Below are 15,631 nucleotides of genomic sequence, written 5' to 3'. Positions count from 1 at the left end.
AATCTGGTGACAGAGCCTCTTTAAAGTGTACCTATACTTTCAAAGAACTTTTGACATATCATAGTAACGTCAGAAGTTTTGATTAGTGTGGGTCCGAGCACGGAGACCCCCACCGATCACTTAAATGAAACGGCAGATGCGCTCAAGTGAGCGTTATGCCACTTAATTTCTGCTCGGCTTTCTGAGGAAAGCTGAGCGAGAGGTGTACGGACTCGTAGACTTTCTATTGAGCCTGTACATGACTCGCTCGGCTTTCTGAGGAAAGCTGACCAGAAAAAAAAGCGGAACAGCGCGCACCTGAGCAATTCTGCCTCTTCGTTTTAGCGATCGTTGAGGGTTTCACTGCTCGGACCCCCACCGAACAAAACTTCTGACATGTCACTATGATATGTCAAAAGTTTCTTGAAAGTATAGGTACACTGATTTATGAATTTTTTCCATTATTTTGTATTTGCACAGACTGTAATCTCTCCAAATTTGCACCATCGACAATAACAGGAGTTTGCATTTCAAAAGCAATGCAGGATTTTGGGTTCGTTGTATCTCCTGCAGAAGATTTGTATACCTTTCTGTCAGCACTTACTGATACAACTACGGTGAGTAATAGGCAACAATACAATATTCAGAAACATTTTGCGAAGCTGTATTGCTCTGGATCGGTAAAATGCTAGATTATCATTTTTGATAGACTGTTGGATACATATGAAATCCTGACATAATATCCCCACTTTTGAAACCTAAATGCTCTTTTAGGCAATATGATCTAAATTGTATTGTCAGGAGCTGGATTAAAGGCGACTTAGAAAGACAACCCTTTTTTTTTTTAAAGAGGCTCTGTCACCAGATTTTGCAACCCCTATCTGCTATTGCAGCAGATAGGCGCTGCAATGTAGATTACAGTAACATTTTTATTTTTAAAAAACGAGCATTTTTGGCCAAGTTATGACCATTTTCGTATCTATGCAAATGAGGCTTGCAAAAGTACAACTGGGCGTGTATTATGTGTGTTACATCGGGGCGTGTTTACTACTATTACTAGCTGGGCGTTGTGTATAGAAGTATCATCCACTTCTCTTCAGAACGCCGAGCTTCTGGCAGTGCAGACACACAGCGTGTTCTCGAGAGATCACGCTGTGACGTCACTTCCCCAGGTCCTGCATCGTGTCAGACGAGCGAGGACACATCGGCACCAGAGGCTACAGATGATTCTGCAGCAGCATCGGCGTTTGCAGGTAAATCGATGTAGCTACTTACCTGCAAACGCTGATGCTGCTGCAGAATCAACTGTAGCCTCTGGTGCCGATGTGGCCGACACGATGCAGGACCTGTGAGTGACGTCACAGATCTGCACTGCCAGAAGCTGGGCGTTCTGAAGAGAAGTGGATGATACTTCTCGTCAGAACGCCCAGCTAGTAAAAGTAGTAAACACGCCCCGATGTACGCACATAATACACGCCCAGTTGTACTTTTACTTTTCAACACGCCCAGTTGTACTTTTGCAAGCCTCATTTGCATAAATACAAAAATGGCCATAACTTGGCCAAAAATGCTCGTTTTTTAAAAATAAAAACGTTACTGTAATCTACATTGCAGCGCCTATCTGCTGCAATAGCAGATAGGGGTTGCAAAATCTGGTGACAGAGCCTCTTTAAATTAAGCTGATCTTACTGCTGCTTGTATATTACTTAGCGATTCATCGTTATTTTCATAAGGGGTCAAGTCTGACCCACACATTTCCAATGCAGAATCCACTGCAGGGCAAATGTAGCGTTACATGGCGGCCATTTAAATATAGGCATCCCACTCTATGACGTCTATATACTCTAATAAGCCATTTGGACAGAAGTTGTATTTATGAGATAACCCCCCATAATGTATATAAAGATACCCTTGATACCATAAGCCTTTATTGATGGGTTTGGTATTTATACATTGAGTAGTTGGAAACCCTGTTTCTTCCACTAATTCAGGATTTAGCCTTCAGTTTTATACAGTTCCTTTGTAACATCATATTTTCCTGTGGGACACTCGAAAGACCCTAGCAGCTGGCGGGCACATGAACCATTCAAGAAAATACTATTTTGCCAAAGGGAAAAAGAAGGCCCTATTTTCCAGCTACATAAACAAAAAATATGTTTATTTATACTTAAAATATAACTTTTATTAGGTACTTCTAAACAAAACATAAACACACTATTAAAAGTAGCCAATGTATGGATAGTAGGGCACACTGCCAGAGTACCTACTCAGTATGCTCTGGCAATGTGCCCTACTAACTATATACACTGTCAGCTAACGTTGGTTAAATAGTGTATGGCTTGTTTTGTTTAGAAGTACCTAATAAAAGTTATATTTTAAGTATAAATAAACATTTTTTTGTTTATGTAGCTGGAAAATAGGGCCTTCTTTTTCCCTTTGGCAAAATCATATTTTCCTGCACATATTCTTACAAGTGAATCATTCTACTACCTACTGAAACATGATATAAAAAGGGAAACTGATGTTGCTTTAGTAGCCATATAAAGGGGTTGTCTCACACATCTCCCTGGCAAACAGCTAGCCAGACATTTTCCCTGCTAGGGTCACTGCATGGGAAATGTAGTAATACATGACTGTCATTCAGATGAATGATCATCCATGTAATGCTTGGATGGCCCGAGTCCGCCGGAGCAAGAGCTGCTGTTTGCACATAGGGCATATGCACATGCATTGTCCTTACAGGGCAACCCCCTTTAAAGGGAATGTGTCGTGAATGAAATTTTTTTTTTTAAATAAGTTACTTATTTTTATTTGATTTTTTAAGTATTTTTATGCATTTTTTTTTCTTCCACATGGTCGGAAGTATTAAAAATGAAATAATAATTTGACATGTTTTCCTATGTTGGCCACCAGAGGGAGCACTTCCCAGAATGACAGCAATGTGAATAAGGGAAAGCAAGCTGACTCACAGCTGCTGTAAATGTGGGAGGAAATCTCACCCCCCCCCCTCCCTATTTTTGGCTACAAGCCAGGAAAAAGGGTCTTCAAATTGCTAAGCATTGTCCTGCTCCCATTTTGGGAGATCTTTCACAATGCAGCTGGTAGAAGCTATAGGACACTCCAAATGGCTAAGAATGATGTAAGTCAAGAGGGAAGCCTCTTTGGTGAATGACTTTTCAGTTGACAGGTTCACACGGCGTTTATTTGATGAGGTTTTTTTTTCGCATTTTACGTGCCAAAAACTGCATCAAAAATTGCTTAATTATGCTTTTCATTTACATACAAGCTTTTTTACCCACGCGTTTTTAAAAACCGCCTTATGTAAATAAAGAAGTGTCGAGTCAATTCCTTTGCACGTAAAACGTGCCAAATGTTCCTATAGTCAATGGGAGTCCTAATTATGCGGCAAAAAGTGTACACAAGAATCGTCCCAAAAACACGTGGAAAAAGTCGTCAAACGCTTGATTAAGATTCCTGTTTACATCAATGGGTGAGCAAGCGTTTTTTAAAAAACGTATTGGGTAAAGAAGAAGCGTTCGATCAATTATTTGGTGCATAAAATGCGCCAAATGTTCCCAGAGTCAGTGGGAGTCCTAACTACATGCCCAAAAACTTGCAGAAAGCGCACACAAAAACTGCAAAAAAAAAAAAACGCAAATAAAAGGGAAGTGTGCATGGCCCCATAGAAATGAATGGGTCAGTGTGCTTGAGGCCTAACTTTGTTTTTTGCAGGTTCCGCTGGACCCATTGGGCTACATCGTAAGTTCGGTGGACTACTGCGATGATCTACGGTTTCTGTTTAAATAAAATGGTTAGCAAGGATTGTGTGGAGTTTTTATTTCAATAAAAATATTGTCTTATGTCTGTTTTTTTAATACTTTATTACCACCTTAGTAATGCCAGTTGTCTGTTTGGCAACGTCAAGGCGGGGCTTAATGTTAGCCAGTAAAAAGGCTGCAACTAACCCCCATTATTACCCCGGTACCCACAGCCACCAGGGGTATCAGGAGGAGTCGGGTACGATCCAGTACACGACCATCTGTAGTGATAGTCGGGCACTGGGGCGGCCGCAGGCTGGGACTATCAGGCCTGGAAGAGCTAAAAACCAGCCAGATACAACATAGCACCAGCAGCCTAGCATTACCACAGTTTCTGGCCCTTTCTCTAATAGTACGGCCACCACAACAGACGGCAAGGTACTGGATTGTACCTGGCTCTTCCCGATTCCCCTGGTGGAGGTGGGTACCGGGGTAATAATGGGGGGTTAGCGCTAGCTTTTTACTGGCTAACACTTAGCCCCACCTTAGTAATGGACGTCGTCAATCAGACAACTGCCATTACTAAGGTGCTAATAAAGTATCAAAAAACACAGAGACATAAGAAAATATTTTTGTTGAAATAAAAACTCCCCCACACAATCCTCGTTAACAGTTTTATTAAAAAAACGTAGATCGCAGTAGTCCAACGAATCTACGATGTAGTCCAATATGGCCAACGGAACCTGCAAAACAAAATAAATAAAGTTAGTAATATGAAAAATATAAATACTTATACTCACCTACAGCGACTTCTGTCTTCTCCCCACAATAAATACTAGAGGACCCTATACGCACACACTATCACACAACCCCCGCCACACACACGCCCCCCCATCACACAACCCCCCCCACAGGCACCCTGCACACAACCCCTACCCCACAGTTCTGCCGCACACACACACACAGAGCTCTGCCGCGCGCGCGCGCGCACACACACACACACACACACACACACACACACAGCGCTCTGTACACACAGCGCTCTGTACACACAGCTCTGCCACACACACAGCTCTGCCTCATGCACGCACACCTCTGCCGTACACACACACAATTACAGCAGGTGTGGGGGAGTCGCGAGGGGGGGCCGCGAGAGAGAGATAGACACTCACACCTTACCTGCAGTGTGGCCGGTCTTCAAAATGCCGCCGGTCTTCCTCCTACAAACCAGCTTCTATGCTGGGTCGCTCTGAACTGCGCTTGCACAGTACAGAGTGAGGCAGCAGAAGCGGAGGACGCAGTAAGTGTATGTTCACACGCTAGCTGGCTTTTACGGCTGAAATGACAGCCTGTTTTCAGAAGAAAACAGCTGCGTCGTTTCAGCCGTAAATGCTCCTCCTCGTAATATACGAGGCGTCTGTGACGCTCGTATATCTTGAGCTGCTCTTCATTGATTTCAATGAAGAACGGCTCAAATTACGTTGCAAAGAAGTGCCCTGTACTTCTTTGCCGAGGCAGTCAATTTATGCGTCGTCATTTGACAGCTGTCAAACGACGACACATAAATTACAGGTCGTCTGCACAATACGTCGGCAAACCCATTCAAATGAATGGGCAGATGTTTGCCGACGTATTGTAGCCCTATTTTCAGACGTCAAACGAGGCATAATACGCCTCGTTTACGTCTGAAATAGGTCGTGTGAACCCAGCCTAAACGGGAGCCGTTCATTATGTCCTATGCACTGTAGCTGCCATATTTCATCTGTGTATGTGTCGTTAAGAGACACATCCACAGATGAAATAAAACATGGCAGCCCCCAGTAAAGTAAGAAAGTGTTAATAAAAATAAAAAAACACTGCGTGTAAAAAAATAAAGTCAATATATTTTATTAAATAAAAACATCTACATTTATAAAAATAAATAAATAATTCAGGACACCGTTCCTTTAATTATTTTTCTAACATAATTTCGATAATTTTAGAGACTTGGCTTATACATGCCATAATGCCAAAGCTGCATTAAAACCTTCCTGGTAGGAACGGTTACCACTAGTAAAATATTAGCATTAGTTTAAAGTGAAACTCCATTATGGAGAATTTAAGGAATTGTTCCTATTCCCATGCTAACAAACTTTCTGTGAGTAATAATCAATAATAGGCATGTCCTCTGATTAGATCAGGGGTCTCAAACTCTGCCAAATAAATGGGCCGCACATAGAAAAGATTTGAAGTTGACGGGCCGCATTACTTTCAAGTTTAATATATACAGAATTATTGTTAATGAATTAGCTATATGAACTACTATAAAAAATACTACATTACTATAACACTACTACATTATTATAATAATACCGCTAGGTTTAAACTTACCGGAAATTTGCGAGTTTTCTCCATGTGTTCGCTAAAGTTTGTGTCGCTAAATGCAGTCTGGCGGCTCAGTTGGCAGCTTTTGGCAGACACAAGAATGTCAAGATTGGAAAGCCCCTTCTTAGATAGTGCCACAGTGCCCTCTGTCGATATTGCCACTCTGCCCTCTGTAGATAATGCCACAGTGCCCTCCACAGATAATGCCACTCTGCCCTCCCTAGATAATGGCACAGTGCCCTCCGTAGATAGTGCCACACCCCTTTGAAGATATCACCACCCCCCTGTAGATAGCGCCATTGGGACTGCCTCTATGAGTGGAATCCCTGCCAGAGCATAGGCCAGGGGTTCCGCTCCTAGAGGGAATCCCTGATGTCACGGTCGTCAGGATTCTGCTCCAGGAGTAGCCACTAACGTGATCCATATAGGTCAAGGGCTTAAAGTAGCGCTGTGCCTGGGGAGTCCTCAGCAAGTGGAGGAGCTCCCTCTGCTCCTCCGCTCCGAACTAATGCTGAAGCAGGGACGTGACGCATCCTGAGGATGCAGATACAGTTGACAGCAGGACATACGCCCAGGACGGCGGAATCCCACCAAGAATCCGGGACATTTGGGAGGTCCCCTGGGGGAATGTAGCGCTGTCAACAGTGGGGGGGGGGGTGGTGTGTGTGTGTGTGTGTGTGTGTGTACGTGTGTGTGTGTGTGTACGTGTGTGTGTGTGTACGTGTGTGTCTCTCGCTATCTACAGGGGGCTGTGTGGCCATTGCTCATCTACCACCCATGATCCAATGGGGGAAAAAGGACTGTGCTCTCTCCCGAGTGGGCTATGGTGCCCCGCAGGACGCGTGTTTGAGACCTCTGGAATAGTACCTTAGGACAGGCAAAGCCCTGTGCGCGGAGGCTGTACAGCCTCCGTGGGGTGCCGTACATAGGACATCTGATTTTTAGAGTTGTACAGAATAAGAAATATCTCCATATGAAATCAGTAGTACAGTATAGTACTCATGCACCTCTATAGCAGTCCTATTACGGCGCCATAATACAGGCCTATGCATAAGAACTCACTTTTGGTACCATTTTGCCTATTTTTGCGTTACTGTGCAGAATCTGATCTGACATGGTATGAACATTTCAGTGATTTAAGTGGCTAAAAGAGTGGAGGCATCAGAGAAAGCAGGCAGAACATGTTAGTATCTCTAAATACTCATTCCCTTTGTGCAATGGATTAAACATTAATGTTATACTATTTTCTTTCAACAGGATGAGTTCCTGGCTTGCCAAGCTGAAATGGACAGTTCCTTGTATGTACAGATGCAGTGAGATCATTCTCATGTGAATCCCTGTCATTAGTAACTTACCAAGGATTGTTTAGAACATTCACATCATTGTAATAGTTTATTAATAAGTAGGTTGATTAAGTTAGAAATTCATGTAACCTAAAAAAAAAGTTCTGTTTTTCTCTTTTGATTGATTCGAGTAATGTTTGCATTGGAGGAGGGTTAAAAAAAAAAAAAAAAAGAGATGAAGACTGCAAAATCATCTGTATCTTACAGGGTAGAAGAAAAATAATTTATACAATTATTTCTAAGGGTATGTTCACACTGCCTATTTTCGTCCGTTTTTCGGGCCGTAAACACCCGAAAACGGGCAAAAAAAATAGAAAATAAATCGGAAGCAGAACGCCTCCAAACATCTGCCCATTGATTGCAGTGGGCAAAACGGCGTTCACTTCCGGCGGCTGTTTTTCAAAACGGCTGCATAATAAAACGGCCGCGAAAAAGAAGTGCAGGTCACTTTTTGGACGCTTTTGGAGCCCTTTTCCATAGAAAAACAGCTCAAAAAAACGGCCGTGAAAAATGTGAGTGGCTTAAAAAACGTCTGAATATCAGGAGCTGTTTTCCCTTGAAAACAGCTCCGTATTTTCAGACGTTTGAGTTTGCGTGTGAACATACCCTTACTCTTCTTAGTCCTTCTCTATCTAGCAGATAATTTACTGATGATGGTGGGCAATTTAGAAAGCAGGGTTTAGTGCCCGGAGTAACAAACTCCAGCCCTAGTTCGGAGGCACATGGCTAACTAACTAGTTGCATTTTTTTTTTTTATGTTGCTTATATAGCCTAACAAATATAGCCTTTTGTTTTAATGCATTTATAATACTCGGATGTTCCTTTATCTTCCAAGTACACATTATGTGGCTTAAACATTCCAATATGTCAAACTATCTTGTGAGAAAGACGTTTATGGTTTAGACTGACATTTTTGGCAGTTAAGCTCTATGTAAATGAGTCTTCTCAAAATGTTGCTTGAAATAAATCTTATTAATCTAGCAATGTGGCTTTATTCTATTATACCAGTATTATCGGCCTGTGCAAGAGTCATATCATTTGAGATAAAGACACAAACCAGTCATATTGATGACGTCTTGGGCTGCATTGAGATACGAATAATACAGGTCAAAGCAGGCAAACCTTTCCCAATTAAAAAATAAAATAAAATACGATTGAGGCTTGATTTCTACCTTATTGATAATTCGATTCTCATCCACGATGACAGCACCACCGGAGATTGCCCCTTGATCCTTATAGAAACAGGAAGGTAGAAAGCCTCTCCCTCTTCCCCAGTGTTTTTCTAAATTACTACAGATACACTTGTAATAAAATGTATTTCAATAATATTTACAAAAGAGGGAGAGAATTTAAAACCGGTGCTGCCATGGTGAACTCCAAATTGTGGTGGAAACCAAAGGCATAATTCTACCTTTACATTTCGCCACCTGGATAGCAGAAGGGGATAAATGCAAAATAAAGAGGGACAACAGAATGTAAGACTTTCTTCCAAAAGTCCATATATTTGGAAGCAAACACATCTAACTCAAAATGTTTAAGAAGGGTGTGAGGATTGGACCAGACTGAATCTGAGTTGACCTGGGTTCTGGATCTTTTGGATGGAGGGTGAGAAAAAGGACCAGTATGGGGGTTCAGTGCTGCAATAGAGGACTAGACTTCTGGTCTGATCATCTGTTTAGGTTCCTCAGAAATGGATGGCTATTCAACCTGAACCACTTTAGCTGTGCAGGGTTTGCATAGTGTTTTTCTGTATGCATCTGGTAGTTTCTTTCCACAGATAACAAATATTTTGATGCAGGCCTGATCTTTCTGGGTAGACACCTTGTCTCCCTAAAAATAAAAACAGCATATCTTAGAACCTACTGCACACATAATACACAGGCAGATGGTCCCAGAAAAAGGGAAGTGACGCCAAAACAGGACAGATACTTACTGAACTGGGGTTTGGAGACTTCTCCACAGATTTGGAGCGAGGCACAGATTAACTCTCCAAAGGCGATATCCTGCACACCAAAGGAATAGCAAACACATCACCTACCTTTTTACCAGACCCCAAATCAGACACTGATCCGCTTCCTTCAGGCTTCTCCCCTTATACAGTAAAGAATGGCAGTAGGAAATGGGAAAAGCAGCGTTCGAGAATGCCTCAGTAACAAGAGAAGGGAATTGGCAGACAGAGGGACGTAGTGGCATAAAATCTATGGGATACAATGCTGCAATTCAACAACAAACTGAAAAACATACCTTCATATATAAAACTACAATATCACATTAATGTCAAATATAACTAATATGAATGAAATAGAAGTGAAGGAACTCAAAAAAAATTATGTACCTAAATCGTATACTGAAATGTAAAAATTCATAAGCAGAAATAAAAGGTAACCAAGAATCATAGATAAAGTACAACCTCACTATAAAAGGTGATACGACTGGACAAGGTTACATATTAAAGGGGTTGTCTGGTTTTAAAGTTTTTTTTTTATTTATTTACAGAATAGGAAAGAATACTATTTTCTAATATACATGATTTAAAGAAGACCTCCAGAGGAATATATATATATATATATATATATATATATATATATATATATATATAGTGACAACTTGGGCTAAATTAGCACTCAAGAATTTTCACTCCAAGTCATTGAATAAAGTTTTAAACCAGCCGCAGCAAGCTTTATTATCTTCACACATTAAAGATGGTTTTACACAGCAGTTCAAAATAAACCCTAGGCCGTCCAGCCTCTAGCTAACACATTCAGTGTCCCTCACTACGAGACACAGCCTTGTGCCCAGTACCTCAAAACATAGGCAGCTTTACCTTACACGTTGGCGACTCACAGGCTAGCATGCCTGTCTTCCCCAGACTGAGAGCCCTGTGTGAACAGCACACACATCAATTAAAGAGCCACCTCAGGTGAAGCCTAACTAGGCTCATCAGACAGCCCAAGACATGGACTGTCTGTATGGAGTGGAAGCCGCCCTTCTCCTTCACACTCCAGCAGACCAGGCCCTATTCCAGGTTTTACACCCAAGCAACAGTAGAGAAAATCTTCCTGCTGTACATGTTCCCTGGTTAATTAAAACCTGACAGTTTCTGCACTGGCCAGTAGCTGCACTGCTACATATCCATCCCCCCCCCCCCCGCCCTTTGATAAAGGCCGTAGGGCTGATCACATTACAACCTCCCACCAGGGTCAAAGCTCCTACGTTGGGACATAATCACACTTAGGGACACCCCTACAGTAACAGACATTTGATAATCAGCCGTGGTTGTATTAGACAGGTGCTCCAGCAACTCTTCTATATTGGCATGCATGGCATCCTCATCCCTTGTAGGCACTACTAGCTTTTGCTGATCACAACCATATTTACATGAGTTGTGCCCTACATTCAGGCATACCTCCCAACTTTTGAATTCGGAAAAGAGGGACATTTTAAGCCACGCCCCTAACTACACCCAATATCCCGCATAAACACATCAAATCACGGCCAGATCCTTCTGCAAATAACACGCGCAAATTCTCACTGCGGATCTCTAGACTGTCTGGATATCACAGATATTATGGATCCGGTTATGTCATCTTTATGTTACCTTTACTAACTTGGGTATAACATTTGCTCATCACGGCAGCAGGACAAACCAAAAGGCTGAGAAAAATGAAAGTCAAGAGGGAGACCCTGTGGTTGATGACTTTTCAATTGACAGGTAGCAGAGTTACATGATGGGGGATTTTTTTTTTTTCAGTTGTGTAACTGCTACCGGTCAATGGAAAAATCATCCACCAGAGCCCCCCTGTAGATAGCTCCAGATACAGCCCCCTGTACATAGCGCCAGACACAGCCCCCCTGTACATAGCGCCAGACACACAGCCCCCCTGTACATAGCGCCAGACACACAGCCCCCCTGTACATAGCGCCAGACACACAGCCCCCCTGTATATAGTGCCAGATACAGCCCCCCTGTATATAGCGCCACACACAGCCTCCCTGTACATAGCGCCAGATACAGCACCCCTGTACATAGCGCCCCCCTGTACATAGCGCCCCACACAGCCCCCCTGTAGAGTGCTCCTCACAAAGCCCCCCTGTACATAGCGCCAGACACAGCCCCCCTGTACATAGCGCCACACACAGCCCCCCTGTACATAGCGCCACACACAGCCCCCCCCCCCCCCTGTAGATAGCTCCACACACAGCTCCCCCCCCCCTGTAGATAGCTCCACACACAGCCCCCCCAGTAGATAGCTCCACACACAGCCCCCTGTAGGTAGCACAACACAACCCCCTTATACTTTGTGCCACATTGCCGCCAGAGCGGAGAGCGATAGAGGTAGCCGGCCCTGCTGCTGCCCCTCTACGCTCGGCTTTGACGTCACTCACCGTCAGAAGAAGGCAGGAGTCTTGCAGCGGCGTTCTCACTGGTGTCGATGCTGGCCCGGGAGTGGACCAGTCCAGTCATCTGACCGGTGAGGTCAGGTGACAGGTCAGGTGACTGGACTGGTCCACTCCCGGGCTGGCATCGATCCCAGCGAGAACACCGCCGCAAGACTCCTGCCTTCTTCTGATCGCTGCTGCAGTCAGCAACGATCAGCTGTTTTGATGCAGCACCCAGCGGGACATTTTGCAGACCACCCGGGACGTCAGGACAGCGGTGAGAAACCAGGACTGTCCCTCCGGATCCGGGACGGTTGGGAGGTATGGATACAGGTTTCAGTGCCAGATACAGCTGCTCTCTGTATACAGGATAAAAAGGATCTCAAAAAGTAAAATTATTTTTAATAAAAAGTATTTAAGTTGCACCAAACACACTTAAGAAAAAAAACTAAAAAAAAAATGATTCAATGGTGTAGATAGACTAATATATCTTGAGATTTTGAAGCCTAGAACCATGTGATGTACATTTACGGGGCATGGGTTTTTACCATTTAGCATTTTGTAAAGAATACCTAGTCCATACTCCCAGCATAGGGTTGGATGCACTTTCCATGATAATCTATAGGAGATGTAGAAACCTGCAGTCACTTGCTTGTTTACGATAATAGTCACTTTCCACCATGTTCACAGGATCTGTTAGGTTCCCATTATGTGAATTGTCTATTTAATGTGATTAAAATGTTATTTGTGGTAAAAGCTCTTTGACAAATCATAGAAAGACATCGATATTGTTCAGAATTAACATAAAATTGGTCCTAGATATACATTTATTATATGATTTTATCAAGAAAAAGGGTTGGGGCTAAAAGGAGTTTATTAAAGATGTGTGCCATTCAGGCCTCATGCACACGACTGTGCATTACAGTCCGCATACAATCCGCAATTACAGATCGTACAGGACACATTCTGTCCTATGGGCCGATGCATTGTCCGGGAGCTTGGAATGCAAAAAAATGGGACATGTCACTTTACAGGCCGCATTTGCAGTACCGGGCTCCTTAAAGTCAATGCACATCTAGTGTGTGCACGGTCCGTGGTTCGCGGATGGCCCGCGAATAACTCTTCGGGCCGCACATGCCGTAAACACGGACCGTGCCCACGGCTATGGTCATGTGCATGAGGCCTTGCTTTGGTGAAAATAAATCAGTTTGCATGTCTGGCAGAGTTGAGGTAGTGTAAGGGTTTGTGCACAATCAAAATAAAAAACGTTTGGAAATACGGGAGCTGTTTTTAAGGGAAAACCGCTACTGGTTTTCAAAAGTTTTTTTATTCAAAATCTCGTTTTTTGCGGCGTTTTTAACGCCCGTTTTTGGAGCTGTTTTTCTATAGAGTCTATGAAAAACGGCTCCAAAAACGTCTGAAGTAGTGACATGAACTTCTTTTTCGCGGGCATTTTGAAAAACGCCCCGTTGGAATAGAACGCCGTTTTCCATTGAAATCAATGGGCAGATGATTGTAGGAGTTCTGCTTCGGATTTTTCAGCTGTTTTTCTAACATTTTTAGGCTCTGTTCACACTTGTAGTTTTCGTTCAATCTGAGTATTTTCAATGGACCTCCAATGGGAGGCTGCTAAGCATTGCCCCAGTATAGCCATACAGTAGAAAAACATGGGGAAAATAGGGGGAGGAGGGATCCTCCAGCTCACCAGCTCAGCGTCCTGCCCTCAGAACTCGCCCGGATATCCGCGACGGCACACAACAAGGAAAAAGTAGAGAGATGATCCAGTGACGTACGGTGAGTAAAAGGAAATCCTAGTTTCCATTTTATTGAACAGTCAATATGACAGTAGACACACAGGAGGGTGAACGCAATGTAGGTGGTCTTCCAAGGCAAATAATAGAAGCCTACGCGTTTCGAATACACACAGTATTCTTAATCATGTCCACCAGAGGAACCTATTGTATAAAAACTTATACCGTATGGTATAATCTTTTTCTGGTTTGTCTTTGTATAAGAAAGTGTAGCAGACTATGCTTTCCTATACAGTGAAAAAAAAACGTATGCCGACAAATAACCCAGGGTATGCCAGAATGACACTCTTTTGAAATATACCTCCTATGGATACGATCAAGGAAATTGAGAAAAAGTAAGTGTGAATAGAGTCTTAGAGAGTTGCGACAAATAGATCACAATTCATAAACCATTTTGATACATTTCCATAACTTGCGCCATTTTTACCGAAGCAATATAAAGTGCACTGTATGGACATGAGGTTTACACGGCATTTATGAAGAATGTTCTTGTGCAAATGCAGATTATTATCCGAGTCTTTGCCATGCAGTTTCACAGTTGATTTATTGTTTATTTTACCTTTTTGCTAGTGGCAACCACGGGTTGAAGGGAACCGGTCACCAGCATTTCACCTATTGAACTTTACTTATCCCTCACTGGTCGCTGTTATCAAAAGTTCATTGCCGTTATCCCCTCTCCTAAACTCCTCCGACTGTAAATAACGGCCTGCAAACATTTTGCGCCTTTTATCGTAATAATCCGGTGTCCCTTTGTGCGCACACACCAGAAGAGGACATCAATGTACAAGCGCGGGATTTTGTGTGCTGGGGTAAGGCAAAGTAGCTGTCAATCAAAAGTAAGGAGGCAGGTAAACTCGGAAAGACTTGAGGAATGAAGATATGACTCTTCAAATGAAGATCTGACTCTTTTCTGCTCATTAGCATACGGTTAGAGAACACTAAAAAAACTGAATACTAAAGCTACAGAGCCGACTAAGAAGACAATTATAGGTTATATAGGAATCATTTTTCACCCACTACCACAAGGTAGTGCTGCTTTAATAAGTGAAATGCTGGTGACAGGTTCCCTTTAAGCAATACCCAGAGGCGTAGCTAGGTTCTCCAGCACCCGGGGCAAAGATTCAGCTTGCCCCCCACATCTCTTTCCCCCTCACCATGTTTGTTTTCTCTACCAATAGACGTGTCATTTCTTTTTATGTAACGCGAGCATAAAAACATTTGTACATTTTACAAGCAATATGGTTCTATACACACAACACCAGAACCAAGATCAGTACATATATACAGCACCAGCACAAATACAGCTCAATTTAGTGCAACCCCTGCTGTACAGGTTTGTACGGCGTAAAACTACAGCTCCCAGCATGGCCCGAACAATGATAAGGATATGCTGGGAGTTGCTGTTTCACAAAAAATAAATCCGATCATAATCATCTCGCTGCAGATCATACAGTGACTACAGTGCTGATTAGAGGCAGAACATTTACATTAAGTGACTCACCGGTGACGTCTCAGATTCTAGTTCTTTTTCTCCATCCGGTCCAGACCTCTATGACGACTTCTCCCGGTCACAGACCATTTCTGCAGTTTGCCGCTCACATGTCTTCAGCTTCTCACTTTTCCAACATTTCTGCACCTATAAATAAAGATAAAGTTACCATTATACCACACTACGCCCCTAAATATAATAGTGACATACACTGCACCTCTAATTATAATAGCACCATACACCGTGTCCCACACACACCGTGACCCCTGTAGACAGTGTCTGCCATAGAGCCCCCTGTAGATAGTGCCCGCATATAGCCCACCCCTGTATATAGTGTCCCACAAATAACTCCCCCTATAGTGCTCTACAGATAGCCCACCCCTGTATATAGCCCCCTGTAGATATAGCCCAGCCCTGTATATAGTGCTCCACGTATAGCCCAACCCTGTATATAGCCCCCTGTAGATATAGCCCACCCCTGTATATAGTGCTCCACATATAGTCCAC

General features: G+C 43.1%; 1 protein-coding gene across 2 annotated transcripts in view; it reads left to right on the top strand.

Annotated features, from left to right (window-relative positions):
• CCND3 (cyclin D3) overlaps positions 1–8,424 on the top strand; it is a 171,355-nt gene extending 162,931 nt beyond the window's left edge. For both annotated transcript variants that reach the window (XM_075853592.1, XM_075853593.1), the window contains 2 exons: positions 460–596; positions 7,359–8,424. In XM_075853592.1, the coding sequence (XP_075709707.1) occupies positions 460–596; positions 7,359–7,418 (197 nt within the window). In that variant the 3' untranslated portion in view covers positions 7,419–8,424. The remainder of the gene's footprint in view (positions 1–459; positions 597–7,358) is intronic.
• The last annotated feature ends 7,207 nt before the right edge of the window (positions 8,425–15,631 follow it).

Source organism: Rhinoderma darwinii, chromosome 2, assembly GCF_050947455.1.
Source record: "Rhinoderma darwinii isolate aRhiDar2 chromosome 2, aRhiDar2.hap1, whole genome shotgun sequence".
NCBI lineage: Eukaryota > Metazoa > Chordata > Amphibia > Anura > Rhinodermatidae > Rhinoderma > Rhinoderma darwinii.
The sequence above is the reverse complement of the archived record's forward strand: the minus strand, read 5'-3'. Positions and strand labels throughout refer to the sequence as shown.